The sequence below is a fragment of the Drosophila mojavensis genome, unplaced genomic scaffold (genome assembly GCF_018153725.1).
Source record: "Drosophila mojavensis isolate 15081-1352.22 unplaced genomic scaffold, ASM1815372v1 contig_136, whole genome shotgun sequence".
Lineage (NCBI taxonomy): Eukaryota > Metazoa > Arthropoda > Insecta > Diptera > Drosophilidae > Drosophila > Drosophila mojavensis.
Genome location: NW_025318667.1, coordinates 23,339,911 through 23,356,011, shown reverse-complemented (window position 1 = coordinate 23,356,011; position 16,101 = coordinate 23,339,911). Strand labels below are relative to the sequence as shown.

Below are 16,101 nucleotides of genomic sequence, written 5' to 3'. Positions count from 1 at the left end.
TACTTTTTGTAAGGGGAGTGAAAGAGAGAGGGAGAGAGAGAGAGCGAGCGAGAGAGAGAACTAGAAGCTGGTTAAGCTAAAACATAAAAGTGTTTCAGTGTTGCAAAACAATGGCATGTGTAGTGTTCAGAGTGTAAATGATAGCAAGAGAATATGCATTAAACATAGATAGTACCTACATAGGTAGGTACTCTCTTGCTATCAAGTACAGTCTTAATACTGCACATGCCATTGTTTTGCAACACTGAAACACCTACCTATGTAGTACTTAAAATAACTAATACAAATATATAAAAATGTACCATAAATGGAATTTTGCAGAACAGCAACGCATCCTGTACGACTACTCTATTTCCGGTAGTATTGTTAGTCACACTGATTATATTCATTAGAATATAATCTGTGAAGAGAGGAGAGTCATGATTAAGCAGAAGTTCAGAGCACATAGATGTATTTAGTCGATTCAATCGAATCGAATCGAATCGAAAACAAAATCATAGCGCCTACTGAGAGTTTGGTGTTGGAAACTATGCAAAGGTTTTGATAAGTTATTCAACACTCTTTTCTGATACTTGAAATACAGCTGTACTCAATTTATTAGAAAGATGTTAAAAAGTTTAGAGTTTGCATAGGTAAATATGTACATATTAAAACACACATATATAAGAATATATATAAATCTACATATAAATATTTTTAGAGTCACTCCATGGCGCATCAAATTGATTAAGTAAATGAACAGGGGAAACGAGCAGCGCAAATGAAATGAATTAGAGAGACAGACTTTCGAGATGGAGCTGACATTACTGTAAGAGATGTTCATATATATATTGTTGTAATGGCTGTCTGGCTGCCTTGCTCTAGCTATCTTCATCACACACACTCATTCTCTCTCTTACTAGCTCTCTCTCTCTCTCTCTCTCTTTCTATAATGTGTGACAGGGAACATGTTTGGCTGTCTGCTGGCCACAACCGCATTATTTTGGCTACGATCTGGTGTCTGTTGCTGTTTGCCGTTCCATCTAACACTAATGGGCGCCCAAGCCATGCGGCCCCGCCACAGCCAGTCACAGCAACAGCAACAGCAACAGTCACAGTCACAGTCGCAGTCAGAGTCACAGTCATTATGGGAGTCACGTTGAGAGAGCAGGCAACGGGCCCAGGCTCAAGGCAAATGCTCTCTATATACAGCTGTGCGTCAGCAGCCGCTGCAGCTGCTGCTGTTCTGCTGGCTAATAGAAAGGCTGGCATCGAACAACAACAGCAAAAAATGTATGTATAAATCGGAATGAAAGGAATGAAAAGAGCTAACAACAATGGCAGTGGCTCACATCAGGCCACAGGCAGAACAAGGCACAGGTGCATATGCTGCGCCTGCTGTTGCGCCTGCTGCCGCTGTTGCCGCTGCTGCTGTTGCTCCATTATGCCGTCCTTGGACAAACTTTGCCCTTGCCCTCGGCCAGCTTATAGAGAGTGCATCATGTTGCCGATATATGGTTTCCAAAGTTCATGATTCACAAAAGTTTAATTCCATTCATTCAGCCACTAATGGGAAAGCTAAGCGTTTGTAATTTTAGAATACATTGTATAATCTGAAAAGAGCTATTCTCTATAGCTTCCATTTAATAATTGAACTAAGACTAGAACTGCAGCCAGTCAAACTAAAAGATTTAGCAGTATTCTAGCTATACTCTAATTGTGCCTAAACTGAATAAGCACGCTCAGGCGATTTGCTTAAAGAGTGCGTTTATTAATATACGAGGTTTGTTCAAGAATTATTGGGAATTTCTGTGGTCTACGCATACAAGGTTGCCCATATTCCACAGACCCACAAATGTTTTTTTCCTCTTAATCAAAGAAAAACACAATATTTTGTGTGTTAATAAGATATCTCTTAAAGGGCCGCCTTAAGCCTATACGTCTCTATCAAAATATATAGGGTTGGCAGATGGATGCATCGAATATGGACAGCCCTGTATTCGATAGTTAGTTTTCGGCGCTATGTTGGCACTTCATACTCTTATTTATGACCACAAGCTTGGCCCTATTGACAGCTGATTCATTAGGATTATCTTGGCTCGTCTTTGATTTTTGCCTATTTATAGAATCTGTATGAAATATTTAGTCAGAACCAATAACCCACAGCATTTCCTAGGCTTGGCTCTCAGTGACTTTTTCTAGCTGCCGAAAGTGAAAGAATTTTTTGAGGGTGCGCTATGTGACGATTGAGGAAATATGAGATAATACGCATATCTTCCAGCAATATTGACGATGTTCTTTTGACGCCTTCAAGCAGAGTGTGGTAGAGCATAGAGGAGCTTGCGAAAAGCCCCAGGAATACAAGCGAGAATAGAGGTATATGAACAAGGAGCAAGGCCTATGGATATACGTAAAAAAATTTTCGATACTGAGTAGATAAGAACAAGAATTTTTGATAAAAGGCATCGCACTTCGGGGTGCCAAGCAGTTCAGCAACAAATGTTGTATCCCTTTGAGTGAAGCAGAAACTGTTGCCTCTCATACATTTTCACTCATTCGAGTGCGGCATAGATCATCGAGCTTCCCCTTCAAGTATCTCTCCAGATGCTGTTTGAGCTAAAACGAATTTTGCTGAACTCATTGTCGCTGCATAGAGCGATGGTTATACAGAAACCATTTATCATGTTTATGCTTGTTTATACTTGAATTATTTTCCATTTACCTTCATAAATAGATCATGAGAGCTGTCCACATGTCCATGTTTGAACATCTCAATAAATTGCTCAATATACAAATTGCATTGAGTTTATTTAAGCCAAATTCATTTGATTATATACACAGCCCATGCTGTTTGTTCAACATGATAAAAACTATTGTATGATACCCTGTAAAGCGTCACATTTCACATGCAAAGTTCAAGTAAAAGTTCCCTACTCAGCTCTTTTCTGGCTGAGCATATAAAGGGCATCTTCTAGTCGAGCATTTGTCAGTTTAGCATATTTATTTTATTTTATTTTTTTTTTGGTTGCTGCAGCTGGCATTGTTATGATTGCATATTATTGCATTGGAAATGAATGCATATGGTAGAGGAACAGCAGGAGCCGCAGCCGCAGGAGACGCAGCAGGAGCTGCTTCGGCATCACAGGATGTGACAGCAGCGATAGGTTAGCCAAGCGCCCAGCCAGAAGCTGGCTATGAGCGACCCTTTTTTATGCACACTCAACCGGGACGGTTGGCATGCTGTCAGTTGGCATGCTGTCAGTTGGCAGTTGGCAGGTGGCAGGTGGCAGACGGCTGCCAAAAGCTATCCTGCTCAATGTTATCACTCTACATCTCACTGGCTCTCTCTCTCTCTCTCTCTCTGTCTCTCTCTCGCCCCTTAGCCCTCTCTCTAGCACTCTCCGCTGCGGTTTCCGCTCGTTACACATTTCACAGACAGCTTGGCAAGCCAAGGACAACGACTGCCAGGATGAGCTTGGCTTCGCACTGTGCATGTGTTTTGCTCTCTGATTTCTCAATGGACTTGAAATTGTTGCCACTTGTCCTGCTGATTGTCTATGTGTGCCACACTTTACTTTCCTCCACTTTATTTTACTATTTTAGTTTTTTTTTTTTTTTTTTTTTTTTTGGCAGCAGCTGCAATCGTAAGTTTTGTTTTCGACTGCAATTGTCTTTTGGGTTAGCCCCGGGCTCCAGCATACACGCTTATTGGCCCTGAAAAGTTGGGAGATTTTGCTATAGAATTTGATTAGCGCCAGCTAACTAATTTAATCAACGACCGTAAACAACTGCAACTGAAGCATGTTACACAAAAAAAGAAAGAAAACCTGGCGAACTTTTAAAAGCAAGTTAGAAACGACATAGAGAACAGTTTTTAATTGCATTAAACACCAAGCAACAGTTGACAGCCAAAGGTGTGCGTGTGTGTGTGTGTATGTGTGTGTGTGTATCTGTGTGTGTGTATGTGTGTGTGTGAGTATTTTTTCTAGTTTCCTGGAAGCTATTGAATATACGTCAGCTGGTTGGGGGTGCAGGTAGATCGGGCATTTTATAAGGTATGTATGTATGTATATATATTCCTGATAAGGATCTGTCTCTCTGTACGTTTCTTTGAAATCCAGATGATATAACAGGGATTGGTAGTCGAAGTTACACCTATTTCATTTTTTTAAGTCATAAAATGCTTGAAAAAATACAAAATTAGAGAATCAGTTCATATTAGTCCATTGCAGTCTACACTGAGCTTTTTCATATTGTGATCCATTTATGGCTAATGGCTTTCGTTAGAGTTTCGAGTCTGCTGTAGTTCTCTTTGCTGTAGCTTTTAGCTCGTAGCTCTGCTCTCTCTGGTCTAGAGAGAATAATTCATGGGGTTTGTCATTGTGTGGGCAAATTAAGCGTTTTTTGCTGCCATTTTTAATTTAGGTGCAGAGTCTTGTTGAAGTGTTAATTAGTTGGAAATGTTAATTAGCTACAAATGCTATTCGAGCCAAAGCTTCAGAGCAGTCTTTAGTACACATCTCCATAACATAGAAAATTAGGTAGCTCACACAGCTCAAGTTGGTCTTATATCATTTTAAGCATATTTCCTATCACTAAATTCATTATTTATTCTAGATTTTGTTTAGTATGACTACATATTCCTGAATATTTTAATTTTTTAATTTTATCCACAAAAGTTCAGCTAGGATTAGTCGTTTATCTATATATATGTATATATGAATATGAATGTCTTTTATATGAATATCTTTTATTGTCTGCATTTAAAACTGCAGCTCAACATAAACGTTAGGGTATCTCTTAGTCGATCAGCTAATGTTTAATTTTTAATAAATTGAAATCGAAGAAATTGTTAAGCAACATACTTAAATTAATTATATTCTTTATATGGTTTCACACGCAAAAATTACTTCGAAGTCTTAAAATATATTTTCTTAAAATAAAACTCATTCGACAATTTATATCCGCAGGCTCATTTGCTCTTGATGACTGAAACACTTCAATAGCTCAGCCATCAAGTGCTGCTAATTACAAAAAAAAGTTTCCCAAACAGCATTTAATTTAAATGATTTTCTATTTAATATTTGAATTTCGGAGAATTTCATTTACACCCCAAAACTGTGGTAGACCTCATGAAGGACTGATTGCCATAAGCTGTTTGTTTTGCTTGGATTAAATCGTGCTTAAATATTTATATGCATTTGTAATCAATTTACAGTTATTTATTTAATTAAAATTTGTTTTGCTTCATATATCTCGATTTAAGCACAGATTTCACAGAATTGTTTTTTGTTGCTTAAATGTTATTTAACAATGCATGAATTCAAAGATCTGCATAATAGTTATGTTCAATTTATTTTATTGATGGGAAAAGCCTAAAGAAATGTTCAACAAAGCCTTATCTATTTCTGTTTATAAACCATTTTATATGCATTCAAATCTCTGATTGTTATGTTTTTTTGTTTTTTGTTTTTTTTTTTTTTTAAATTTATAATTTATACTCATTGAAAATTGGGGGGATGATAGCTTATTATAGTTTACATGTTACAGGGTGAATAGCTGCGCAGCGTGCAGGGTATCTGCTGGTTGGGCACACCCGGTTAGTTACTTTATAAAATATGCCTTTCATTGATTTTTATTTATTATTTGTCATTTTTATTATTTTTCAAATGTAAGCATTTATCAATAGCTATTGAATGCGGAATTCGCAGTCGAATTTTAATTGAAATTGTCAAATTTTAAAGCTCCAGACTAAGACCTACCCTATATCTACATCAATGCATATAGCAGCAGTCTATTATAATTAATAATTACGTTTGCATTTCTTAAATAATAAATTTCTGTTTCATTAATATTCAAATGCTGCAAGGCTCTGGGGCTATATCAAATCGATTGGCTTAAAAAAATATGAAAATTGTATTATAAAATATTACGAAAATTGTGAATGCACATATATGTATTGAATTGAGATATATATAAGCTGCAGTAAATATAATAAAAAAGAGTCATAAAATAATGCAATATGTATACTCATAAAAACACTTTAGCTATAAAATAAATTATTTATTTAAATACATTTTCATAGTTAATAAAAAATATAAATTAACTAACAAAATACAAAAAAAATAAAAAGTAAATATTATTCAACATATTTCGATGTAAAAACCAAATCAACAGCTCAGATGTAAGCAAACAGTAAGGCAGACAAGTATGCATACATACGTGGTAAAAAAAAAAAAAAAAAAAAAGAGAAGCAAAAAATCGCTCAACTCCATTTGGCATTTCCAATTTGTGCTACAAAATTAATATTTACATTGCTGAAGCTCATAAAAAAATCGACGAGATGTGATTGATGAGTGACATTCACTTGAGATACAATATAAATATCGTTAATTAGTATCAACTCTACGAGCACGCCTCGCTGCATTATTAATCTCTTTAATAAAAGCTCTTATAACTTTTAATGAAATTCGTTTTCATTGTGTATTCAAAGTGTTAAGCCCTTCATTTAAATAGAGCTAGAGCCCCTTGGGGTTAAAGAACTTATAGTTATCGATAGCAATTAGTAAGCTATCGATAGCATAAATAGTTCAGCTGAGTGAAGCTCTTATGAAGCTGCTCTCTAGAGCATTTCACTGTCGGTTTCTATGTTTATTTTTTTTCTCTCTCTTTTTTAATTCCTTTTTTTTTTTTTTTTTTTTTTGCTTTTGTTTGCTCTCGCTTTGTTTGCAACAATAATAAATAGTGTTTGTGGCGGTCTATTAATTGAATTCTGTTGCGTGGGCACTCATGGCGTGCTTTTCATAAAACATCCTGCGTATGTTATCTCTGTTCGCCTCGGCTTGCAAAAGAAATAACTCATACGCACCGTGCGCCACGTTGCAACAGTTTTTGTTTTTTGTTTGACCGCTAGCATTTGTGCTAAGCTAGTGAAAACTATGGCCACTAACCTACCTGCCACGCCCACACACACACACACACACACACAGGCACAGTCACAGCTCCCAACAGATGCAATGGCTGTCGTTGCGATAAGCGTGCAGCCAGTGCCAGCAGCTGATTATCTATGTGTGTGCTTGTGTGTGTGTGTGTATGCTGTTGCGGTTTTGTTCGCTAGATGTCACCGCAGAATGCAGTTTATTGCGGCTACTTGGCTGAAAATGATTGCGCATACGCGCTGTGCACCCGCACGCATACGTAATGCACAAACATCAAATACTCGAATTTATGAGAATAACGAACTGAGCTTTGTTCCACTTGCTCAACCTCGGATTGTTAACCGCAAATGCGATAACTTCTGCACACCCATTAGGCTGCATACAAACGAAGCGGTTGGATTTCAATTAATTTCTGTCACCGGCTGTCAGGGAACACAATGAGTACAGCAAATAGCTAACAGAATATTTCTTTGACAATTTGTTTAAATAAATTGAATTGCAATTGAATTTTGCGCTGCATTTCCCTGACTTTCCCTGTGGCATTAACCCATTTTAATTGCTTGTCGGGAAGTATTTTCGATTATTTTTGCAGTTTTTTTCTTTTATTTAGCGTAGCCTCTTATAAACAGTGAGTGTATTTTTTATTTAAATATATTTTTAATTAATTTCCATATATTTTCAATTTTTTTTTTTTGCTTGTGTTGGTTTGTAAATTAATTTACTGAAGAAAGCAATCAACAATGTGCTCAAAAGTGCTCGAATGGTAGCTACCCTGAGTCATTAAACACTGCTCATATAGCATATGTATATGTATTAGTAACACCATATGCACACATACACACGCACCTAGAGGGTGCAAATGTTTTCGAGAGTTTTATTAGGGGATATTTAGTGTTGAATCGCTTCTGTTCTAGCTGGACATGTCGATATACGACACAGCTTTAAGGGGAGGAGGGTAGGTGCTCAAAATCTATAATGCTCACATTTAACCTACTGACCCACATAATACACTTGCCATAGACATATTTCTAGTAACAAGAAGTGCTCAAGCAGCTTCAAACTTCTCTCGATTTCTGTTCAATTCATGATTCCAAAATTCAAATTCAATATATGCTATTGACACTATGCCATTCCATGTGATTGACGACCTTAATCAACTCATCTCAGCTTTATGTTTAATTAATAAACAAATTAATTATTGATATTGTGGCTGTGTGTAAAAATACATCACTGTAATAAGAAATATAAATTTTTACGAGAATGTCGTGATATGATATATGATTTATTTGATGGTGTTCTAGTTATGGGCACTTCAATCTCATCATTCGATCCGAACAAAGGGCAATTCTTGTTTTACTAGTGCCCGATGCCAGCTGAAATCAGTTTGCCCTTAGCCCAGTCCCAGGGCAGTTTGTAAATTATTAGCCACTCGCAGAGGTCTAACCCGACACATATGTACATGATGAGTGTGTGTGTGTGTAAATATGCGGCAACACACAGACACACACACACACACACACATATGGGGTAGTTGGCACTATGCGATTTATGTGGCGCTCGTCGTCGAGTGTCTGGGCCCTCGGGAATATTCAACACATCATAAAATTTATGAGCGCTGCGTAAATGTGTTAAAATTTTATGCGAGTTTCCGCTGATGCTTTTGTTGTTGTTGTTATTGTTGTTGTGGTTGTTTTTAGTCGAGCTGCAGTCCAAGGCAAATATGTTTCAAGCGGCGAGAGTGATCAACGTAATAATACCCTGCGGAGGTACTAAGCTTAAGAAATGTAATTCATGTTGCAGAGGAAGTTGATTAAGTCAACATGTATTTAATCGACATTGGCGGGCATTGGTATTAGCATTGACTTTGGGCTTAGTCTGGCATTGGCCTTGCCATTGGTTATTATATATTGCTATAGATATTACTAATGCTATAGATATTACTAATGCTATAGATATTACTATTAGCATTATGATTAGTGCTAGTATAAGTATTAATATTAGCACTGGTATTAGAATTAGTATTAGCATTGGTACTGCCACTGGCATTAGCATTAGTATTAGCATAAAGCATTAGCTTTAACTTTAGCATTAGCATTGAGAATTAGTATGAGCATTAGTACTAGTGTTAGCATTAGCATTAGCATTAGCATTAGCATTAGCATCAGCATTAGCTTTAGCATTAGCATTAGCATTAGCATTAGCTTTAGCATTAGCATTAGCATTAGCATTAGCATTAGCATTAGCATTAGCATTAGCATTAGCATTAGCATTAGCATTAGCATTAGCATTAGCATTAATACTAGTGTTGGCATTAGCATTGGCAAGTGCATTAGCATTAGAATTAGCATTAGCATTGACATCATATTATTAGTAGTGTTTTAGTGTCTTAGTATTGGTGTATATTATATTGGTATATGAAATCGGTTCGCTATATCATATATCCTAAGATACTATGACTTAATTCTCAGGCTTTTACTGGTTAAAATATATGTTATTTTTACTCTCTCTCTCTCTCCCTCTCTCTCTTCTATATCACATATATCACTAACTGTAATGCATATCTAAATTCAACACAAATTTTAGTTAAAAATTTCTTTCCATCTAATTTATAGCACCTTACGGAACAGTCGCTCGTAGCTGGGCCAAGGGTATATTAACTCCGTCTCGTTATTCCCGCTACGCCATTCACACTGCATGACTTATAAAATTTATCTACGCACATGTGGTCTAGACATTTCTTCCCCGTAAAATATGCATAAAATTCAACAAATATGTGCAGTCTGAAGCTAGAGCTGGTTTTACTATTATTACAAGGGCTTCAAATCTTAGTGGTTAGAATAATGTAAATTCAAATTAATTACATGCAGTTATAAATTGAGTTAAGCGCCAATTATGCGGCTGTTGACTTTGACAAGTGCTTGGGCAGCACACTAGGTATACAATTATTAACCTAAGCTCGCTTTATAAATATTAAATTCCACTATTCGTATTGTTGTCTAATAACAAATTGAGCAGAGCTTCAGGTGAGAGACCAGAACAGGCGACAGTTACCTGAGACCTGCTTAATGGGCTTCAGCTGCTTGTCAATTCTGATTTCAGCTGCGGTTATTAGGCTCGGCTTTCGACACTCGAGCAGCTGCATAATTGATGCGACTGCCATAGATGAGATATACGTGTGTATGTGTGTGGTGTATATATGTATTTATATTTATTTACGTTTTATTTATATAAATGGGGGGGAAGTAGCTTGACTGGAGACAAGCCTCAGTTCGATGTAAGGGCAACTTGTCAAATGGCATCGTGGGTGGCTACAAGCGCGTACAACTATTTGCTGCTCAAATAGACACACGCGGAGCGAAAGAGACGGATAGATAGTGGGCGAGGGAGACAGCGAGCGTACACACATGCAACATGTACTTGCGACTTGTTACTTGTAACATTCTTTTGGCGTCTACCGCCCGTCGTGAGGCAACAGTTGCCACAGTCAAATATATGTGCATAAGGGCTTGCAACAACTCGATATTATATATATACATACATATATAGAGAATCACTAACATGCTTCATGTATATGTATAATGTATATTGCATATATTATATGCTACCATTCATACACATTAAGTCTCCTTCTCTCCTTCTCTCCTCCTCTCTGTCTGAAGTTGTAAATGCAAAATGCTTTTCATTTTGTTTTGTTATGGATTTCTAAAGCTTACACTTTTCCATTTCCACTTGTTTTCCATTAAGAAAAAAAAAAAAAAAAAGAATGAAAACTATTCAAAAAGCTGTGTAAAATATTATTACACAAAGTTGGCAGAAAATAAGCTAAACTTTGTTTGTTGGGGAATAGGCGCTTACAGCTTTCTTTCTTTCTTTCTTTTCTATTTTGTATTTCTCGTCTTTCAGAAATCTTATGAGACTACACACAGGCCAACAGAATGCGCTGACATTTAGTCAGCAGCAGTTTGATCATAGTTTTCCCCAAAGGGAACTCAAACTAAAGCAGCCTTTATAAACTTTAAAGTACCAGCAATACTTTCTAGACCTCGACAAGACCTGAACTTGAAATATTCTTTGAGCAATGAAGTTGCAGTCGAAGAAGCTGGGAGAAACTTAGAGCCGAGTGTGTGCGTGGCAGCTGGTAAGCAAATTGAATAGATGTTCATTCGATAAGAAGAAGATAAACATTTTTCCGCTTAAAAGAGTTTGGAAAGAAAATATTACTTTGAGTAATGTTTGGCTTGATGGAATGGGATGTCAAAATATTTCTAGAATTATGTTTATTTCAAAATGTTATAGATTCGATGGTGAAATTGAAGTGAAATTCAGTTTGAATTGAAACTTGAATATGAAAGCAAGAACTTGAAAATGAAAACTCGAATTTCAGTTTCAGATTAAAAATAATCAAGTCCTTTGATAAACGAGTTCTTTTCTTTTCTGCGTATCTCTTTTGGTAAGATATAAGGCTAGTTATTTTAATCTATTTATTAAACAGTTAGTTGATTGAATCTCAAAATGGGCTGCAAACTTTTTATGCCTATCCTACAACAGGCGTGCTCGAGTATAACATATTTGCATCATTATATATGAAACTATACTTTTTTAATATGCTCCATGGCATAAGATCTAAATGTTTTTCTAACTATAAATGCACTCAAGTCATATTTGTATTTGTCTCCAGGCACATTTCTAATGCTCTCAGCACGATGAGCCTTGTCAATGCTGTAGAGCATTGCGTCAAGCTATTTGAAGAACTGTTGTTTAATCAAAGGCTGGCATAGCAATAGCCTGGTAATAGCATTCAGCTGGCAGATGATGCAGCTACATATAGTTTATTGATGCAACGGCTGCATGGCTGTGAAATAACTTAAGCTGATGATAAAACATATTAGAGCAGTTGCCGTAGCCAGGGCAAATGCATCAAGGACACCAGCTGAGAGCTGTGAGAGTTGAGCTGAGTTGAGCATCCTTTTGGTGCAGTCACAGTTGACTTGCTTTGCACTCGATGGATGTATAAAGTGAGTATGTGTGTGAGAGTGTGTGTGTGTGAGAATGTGTGTGTGTGAGCGTGTACCCATTCATATTTCTTTTCATTTGGCACCTGCTGTCGCCGTTTGTTACTTGCCATTCAGTTTTATGAACAAGCATTTCAATTCGCGTTTAGCGGAAGTGGCAGCGAAATTGAATCGCAGGCTGTAATTTCCGCTGCACACAAAAGCTGAAGAAGCTGCGAGCAGAGCTCGCGTGGAAGAGGCGAATACATTGGATACAATGAACGGCGACGGCAACGGCGACGGCGATGCCCAAGCAGTGTGCTGAATTATTAAAAAAAAAAAAAAATTATATATATATATATAGCGAACTAACTGCATGCGAATGGGTATGCGGGTGCTGAAACCCATTAGAGTCAGGTATTTAAAAATTAAAAGCAGCACACACACAGGTGTACATGCACACACATACACACAACTGGGAAGAGCCGTTCGTTTAGCTAGCGGGCAGCTCTTTACACGCAATTTGATTTACTTAATGAACTCACTTAGGCAACTCAGCAGAGGTGAGTTAACAGCATGCATAACATATAATATATGTATGTATATACGTACCTCATAGGAGCCGGCCGTATCGAGTATGTCCAGCGTTAGGCTAACGCCCGCAATTGAAAAGTTACCCTGATGCATTTCCTCGATGGTCCGTTTATATTTCGTAGTGAATGTGTTATACAGAAATTGTGTGATTATCGAAGTTTTTCCCACTTTGGCCGCGCCCATGACCACAATTTTATGACGTGCATTTGCCGGTCCAATGGCATCGTCCACAGCATTATTGCGTCCCACTCTATATTGACAGCCAGCGAGTGTGAGCGAGAGCAATTGAAAGAGAGAGAGAGAGAGAACGAGAGAGGGAGAGAGAGAGGGAGAGATGGGGAAGATGATAGTATGTAGTAAGTGAGCGTCACAGAAAAATTGACTTGCAAGTTGAGTTAACTTAAATTCAATTATTTTGCGTTCGTTTTTCCATGTTTATTAATTTAATCGTGTGTCCGCATACAAACATACATACATATATAACTACTTTAGCTACCCAAGGGGCGCGGGGAGGTAGGCGGCGCCGGGTCTCATTTTGGTGGTATACAGCAACTGGTGCAGCGCTTCAATCTCCTCAGCGACTCATTAAAACTGTGCGCTACATTTAAAATTAATCAGTTTGCCGCCAGGACAACGAGGACGCCACCAAAGACAACAGATAAAAGACAAACTAAAGCATGTGCGTGTGTGTGTGTGTGTGTGTGTGTGTGTGTGTGTGTGTGTGTGTGTGTCAAGGTAGGTATGTATTGTCTGCCTTTAACAGCAGCGCTTTATAATGAATTATATTTGGAGCAACTGTTGCGGCAGCTGCCTGCTCAGTTGCACGCAATTTAACAATTTCATTTTTTTATTGCACTGCAATTTTTCAGTATTCCTTTGTGTCGTCTTCGTCAACGTTTCACAGGCGGCAAAAAGTGAAAGCTGAAACTGCAGCTGAATTGAAAACGGAATTCGAGCCCAATTAACTCTGTATCCAAGCAAAACGGAAGCCGAATTGAATTGAATCAAAATAAATTGCATAGTTTAACCAAAATTGAAACAAAATTGAGATTGACTTGCAGCAGAATTGAAACAGGATTGCAATTGAATTAAAACCAAATTGAAATTGCGTTGAATCTAAGTGCAGATGAAATTGAAATAAAATCGGAATCAAAATAAATTTATGAATTGAATTTAGAATTGAAATAAAACTGAATATAAAAAGAAAATGAATGAAAATATAATTTAAATTGACTTGACTAAGAATTGAAATTGAACTGATACAGCATTGAAAGCAAATATAAATGCAATTCTCTTAGAATGGCATCTAAAGAGAAACAGAATTGAAATAAAATTCAATCTAAATTGAAACAGAGAAATAAGCAAATTAAAACAGGATTAAAATTGAATAATTTCTGAATGGAAACAGAATTGATATGAAATTAAAACAAAATTAAATGAATATTTGAATCTGAATTGAATACGAAATTGAATTAGATCAGACTTTAAACAGAATTGAGATTGAAATGAAATTGAATTGAAATGTGCACATATTTTCAGTAAATTAATTTCATTTTTTTTTCTGGCTTTTCATACATTTTATTTAATTCATCATCACTTGGCATTCGGATTTAGTTTTTTTCTAAATTCAATTTTCTTTTTTTAGCCCGCTCAGCTTCAGCAGCAGTCGTCAGCTCGTTGAGGGTCCGGAGAACAATGGAATCTCAATCGCGCTTTGAGGCGACGGCAGTGACAGTTTGATCTAAGCGACTTATAATTTATATATATATATATATATATATATATATATATATATATATGTATATATATATATATATATATATATATATATATTTTTTTTTGTTCAGCATCGGACGGACCTTAAACCAAACTTGAGAAAAAAAACCCCGCAACGACAAAAGAGAGCAAATAATCAACGCAAATATGCGGCCCAAACCAGAGCAAAAAGGAAGGAAAAGACAAGATGAAGAAAAACAAAAAACCAGCAGCAAAGCTGAAATTCTTAACTTGGCTGGCAAAACAAAAGAAAAGTATGCAAAAGATGGTCCCTTGATTCAATGCTGCGGCCATTCGACCAACCGACCAATCTCTGTCCCTGGCTTACGACTGGGACTTGGCAAATCAGCCGTAGAATGTCTTATCACTGCTTGACCGACGGAGCTGTGGAGACTCTGCGGGTTCGAGTGGGTGTCGGGACTCGTCTTACCGAGCAAATAAGAACCGCCAGCAACAACAACAAAGTGAGACAAAACTTGAAACGTTGCGAAAAGGTAATTGTTGTCGGGAAGCAAAAAAAAAAAAAAATTAATCTGGCAAATGCCGTTGGGCTGCCCCTCGCCATTCCCTTCGGCCTAGACAGTTGCTGCGGACATGCAGGTGACATCCACCTGGGCATCAACTGGTAATATTCCCACTTGAAACAAAATAAATGTAAGAAAAAAAAAATAAATAAGAATAAAGAACAGAACCAAACAAAAGAAAAATGAAAATCAACAGCAAAAGTAATATAAAATTCTTTCTGCTCTAAGGAATTCAATATCTGCAAGAACTTTAACAATTTTACTGTCGGATTCCTTTCACCCGTTATTGTAGTTATTTTTTGTTATTGTGTTTTTTTTTTTTTTTTTTCTCTGTTGTGATTTTAATAAGATATTGTGATTGCTGTGACATCTGCTCTACTCTCTCGGTGCACGACGAGTGAAAACGCGTGCCATGGAATTTGGCTATAATTAAAAAAACTATTTGCTCTAGAGAACATACCTTCTACATTGTGCATCAGCGATTTAATAAACCAACTTTCATTATTAATTAAAAAAAATGTTAAAAATTTCCATTTCAACAAACATAATGGACTATATTGAAAAATGCTGCAGAATGCGCTTTAAATATTTTTGCTGTCAATATAGTGAATTCTTGTATTATCTTTAAAAGCTGACAAAAAAAAAAAAAAATAAATAAAAATAAAAAAAATAATAAAATAAAAAGGAATATAAATATGTAAAAATTTGAAATAAATTTCAAAAATATTATAATATATAAATGTAGGTATATTTTAATTTTGGTATATATCGGAGGGTTGGATAAAACTTAATGAAACAAATTTTAATAACAATTGAGCTCATTAAAAAAACTTCTCTATAAATAAATTATAGTTTTTATAGTTATATTATAATTTTAACAATTTAAAATAATTAAACTAAAAATTAAAGAAATAAAATAAAACTAAAAAATAAAAATGGAAAACTATTTGCATTTAATAGTAATAGTAAAGTATTCTATTAATTATTATTTACTTCTTTTTTTAAATATTTTATTATTTAAAATAATTAAAATAAAAATGAAAGAAAACCTAAAAAAAAAAAAAAAAAAAATGGAAAAATAATTTTAATTTGATAATAATGATAAAATATTTTTTAAAGCAACGTTATTTTTCATAAGTATTATAGAGAGATTTAAAAATTTTAATTAAATAATATAAACTGTAAAGCATATGTTGCTATCATATTTATTTGCCTTTAGTTTTCTCTGCTCTTAACTATAGAATATTTGTAATTTTATTTTATTTAATTTTTTTTTTTTATATATATTAAGTGATAAAT

The 16,101-nt window shown here is 35.8% G+C and overlaps 1 protein-coding gene and 1 long non-coding RNA gene across 2 annotated transcripts in view; one reads left to right on the top strand and one right to left on the bottom strand.

Moving 5' to 3' along the window:
• Positions 1 to 16,101, bottom strand: part of LOC6584538 (ras-related protein Rap-2b) — a 51,212-nt gene that overhangs the window by 14,338 nt on the left and 20,773 nt on the right. The window contains exon 3 of the mRNA XM_002010157.4: positions 12,521 to 12,752. Coding sequence (XP_002010193.1) covers positions 12,521 to 12,752 — 232 coding nt within the window. The remainder of the gene's footprint in view (positions 1 to 12,520; positions 12,753 to 16,101) is intronic.
• Positions 548 to 1,646, top strand: LOC122757168. Its single transcript, XR_006357097.1, has 2 exons — positions 548 to 632; positions 701 to 1,646. It is a non-coding gene; the product is annotated as an uncharacterized LOC122757168 (long non-coding RNA).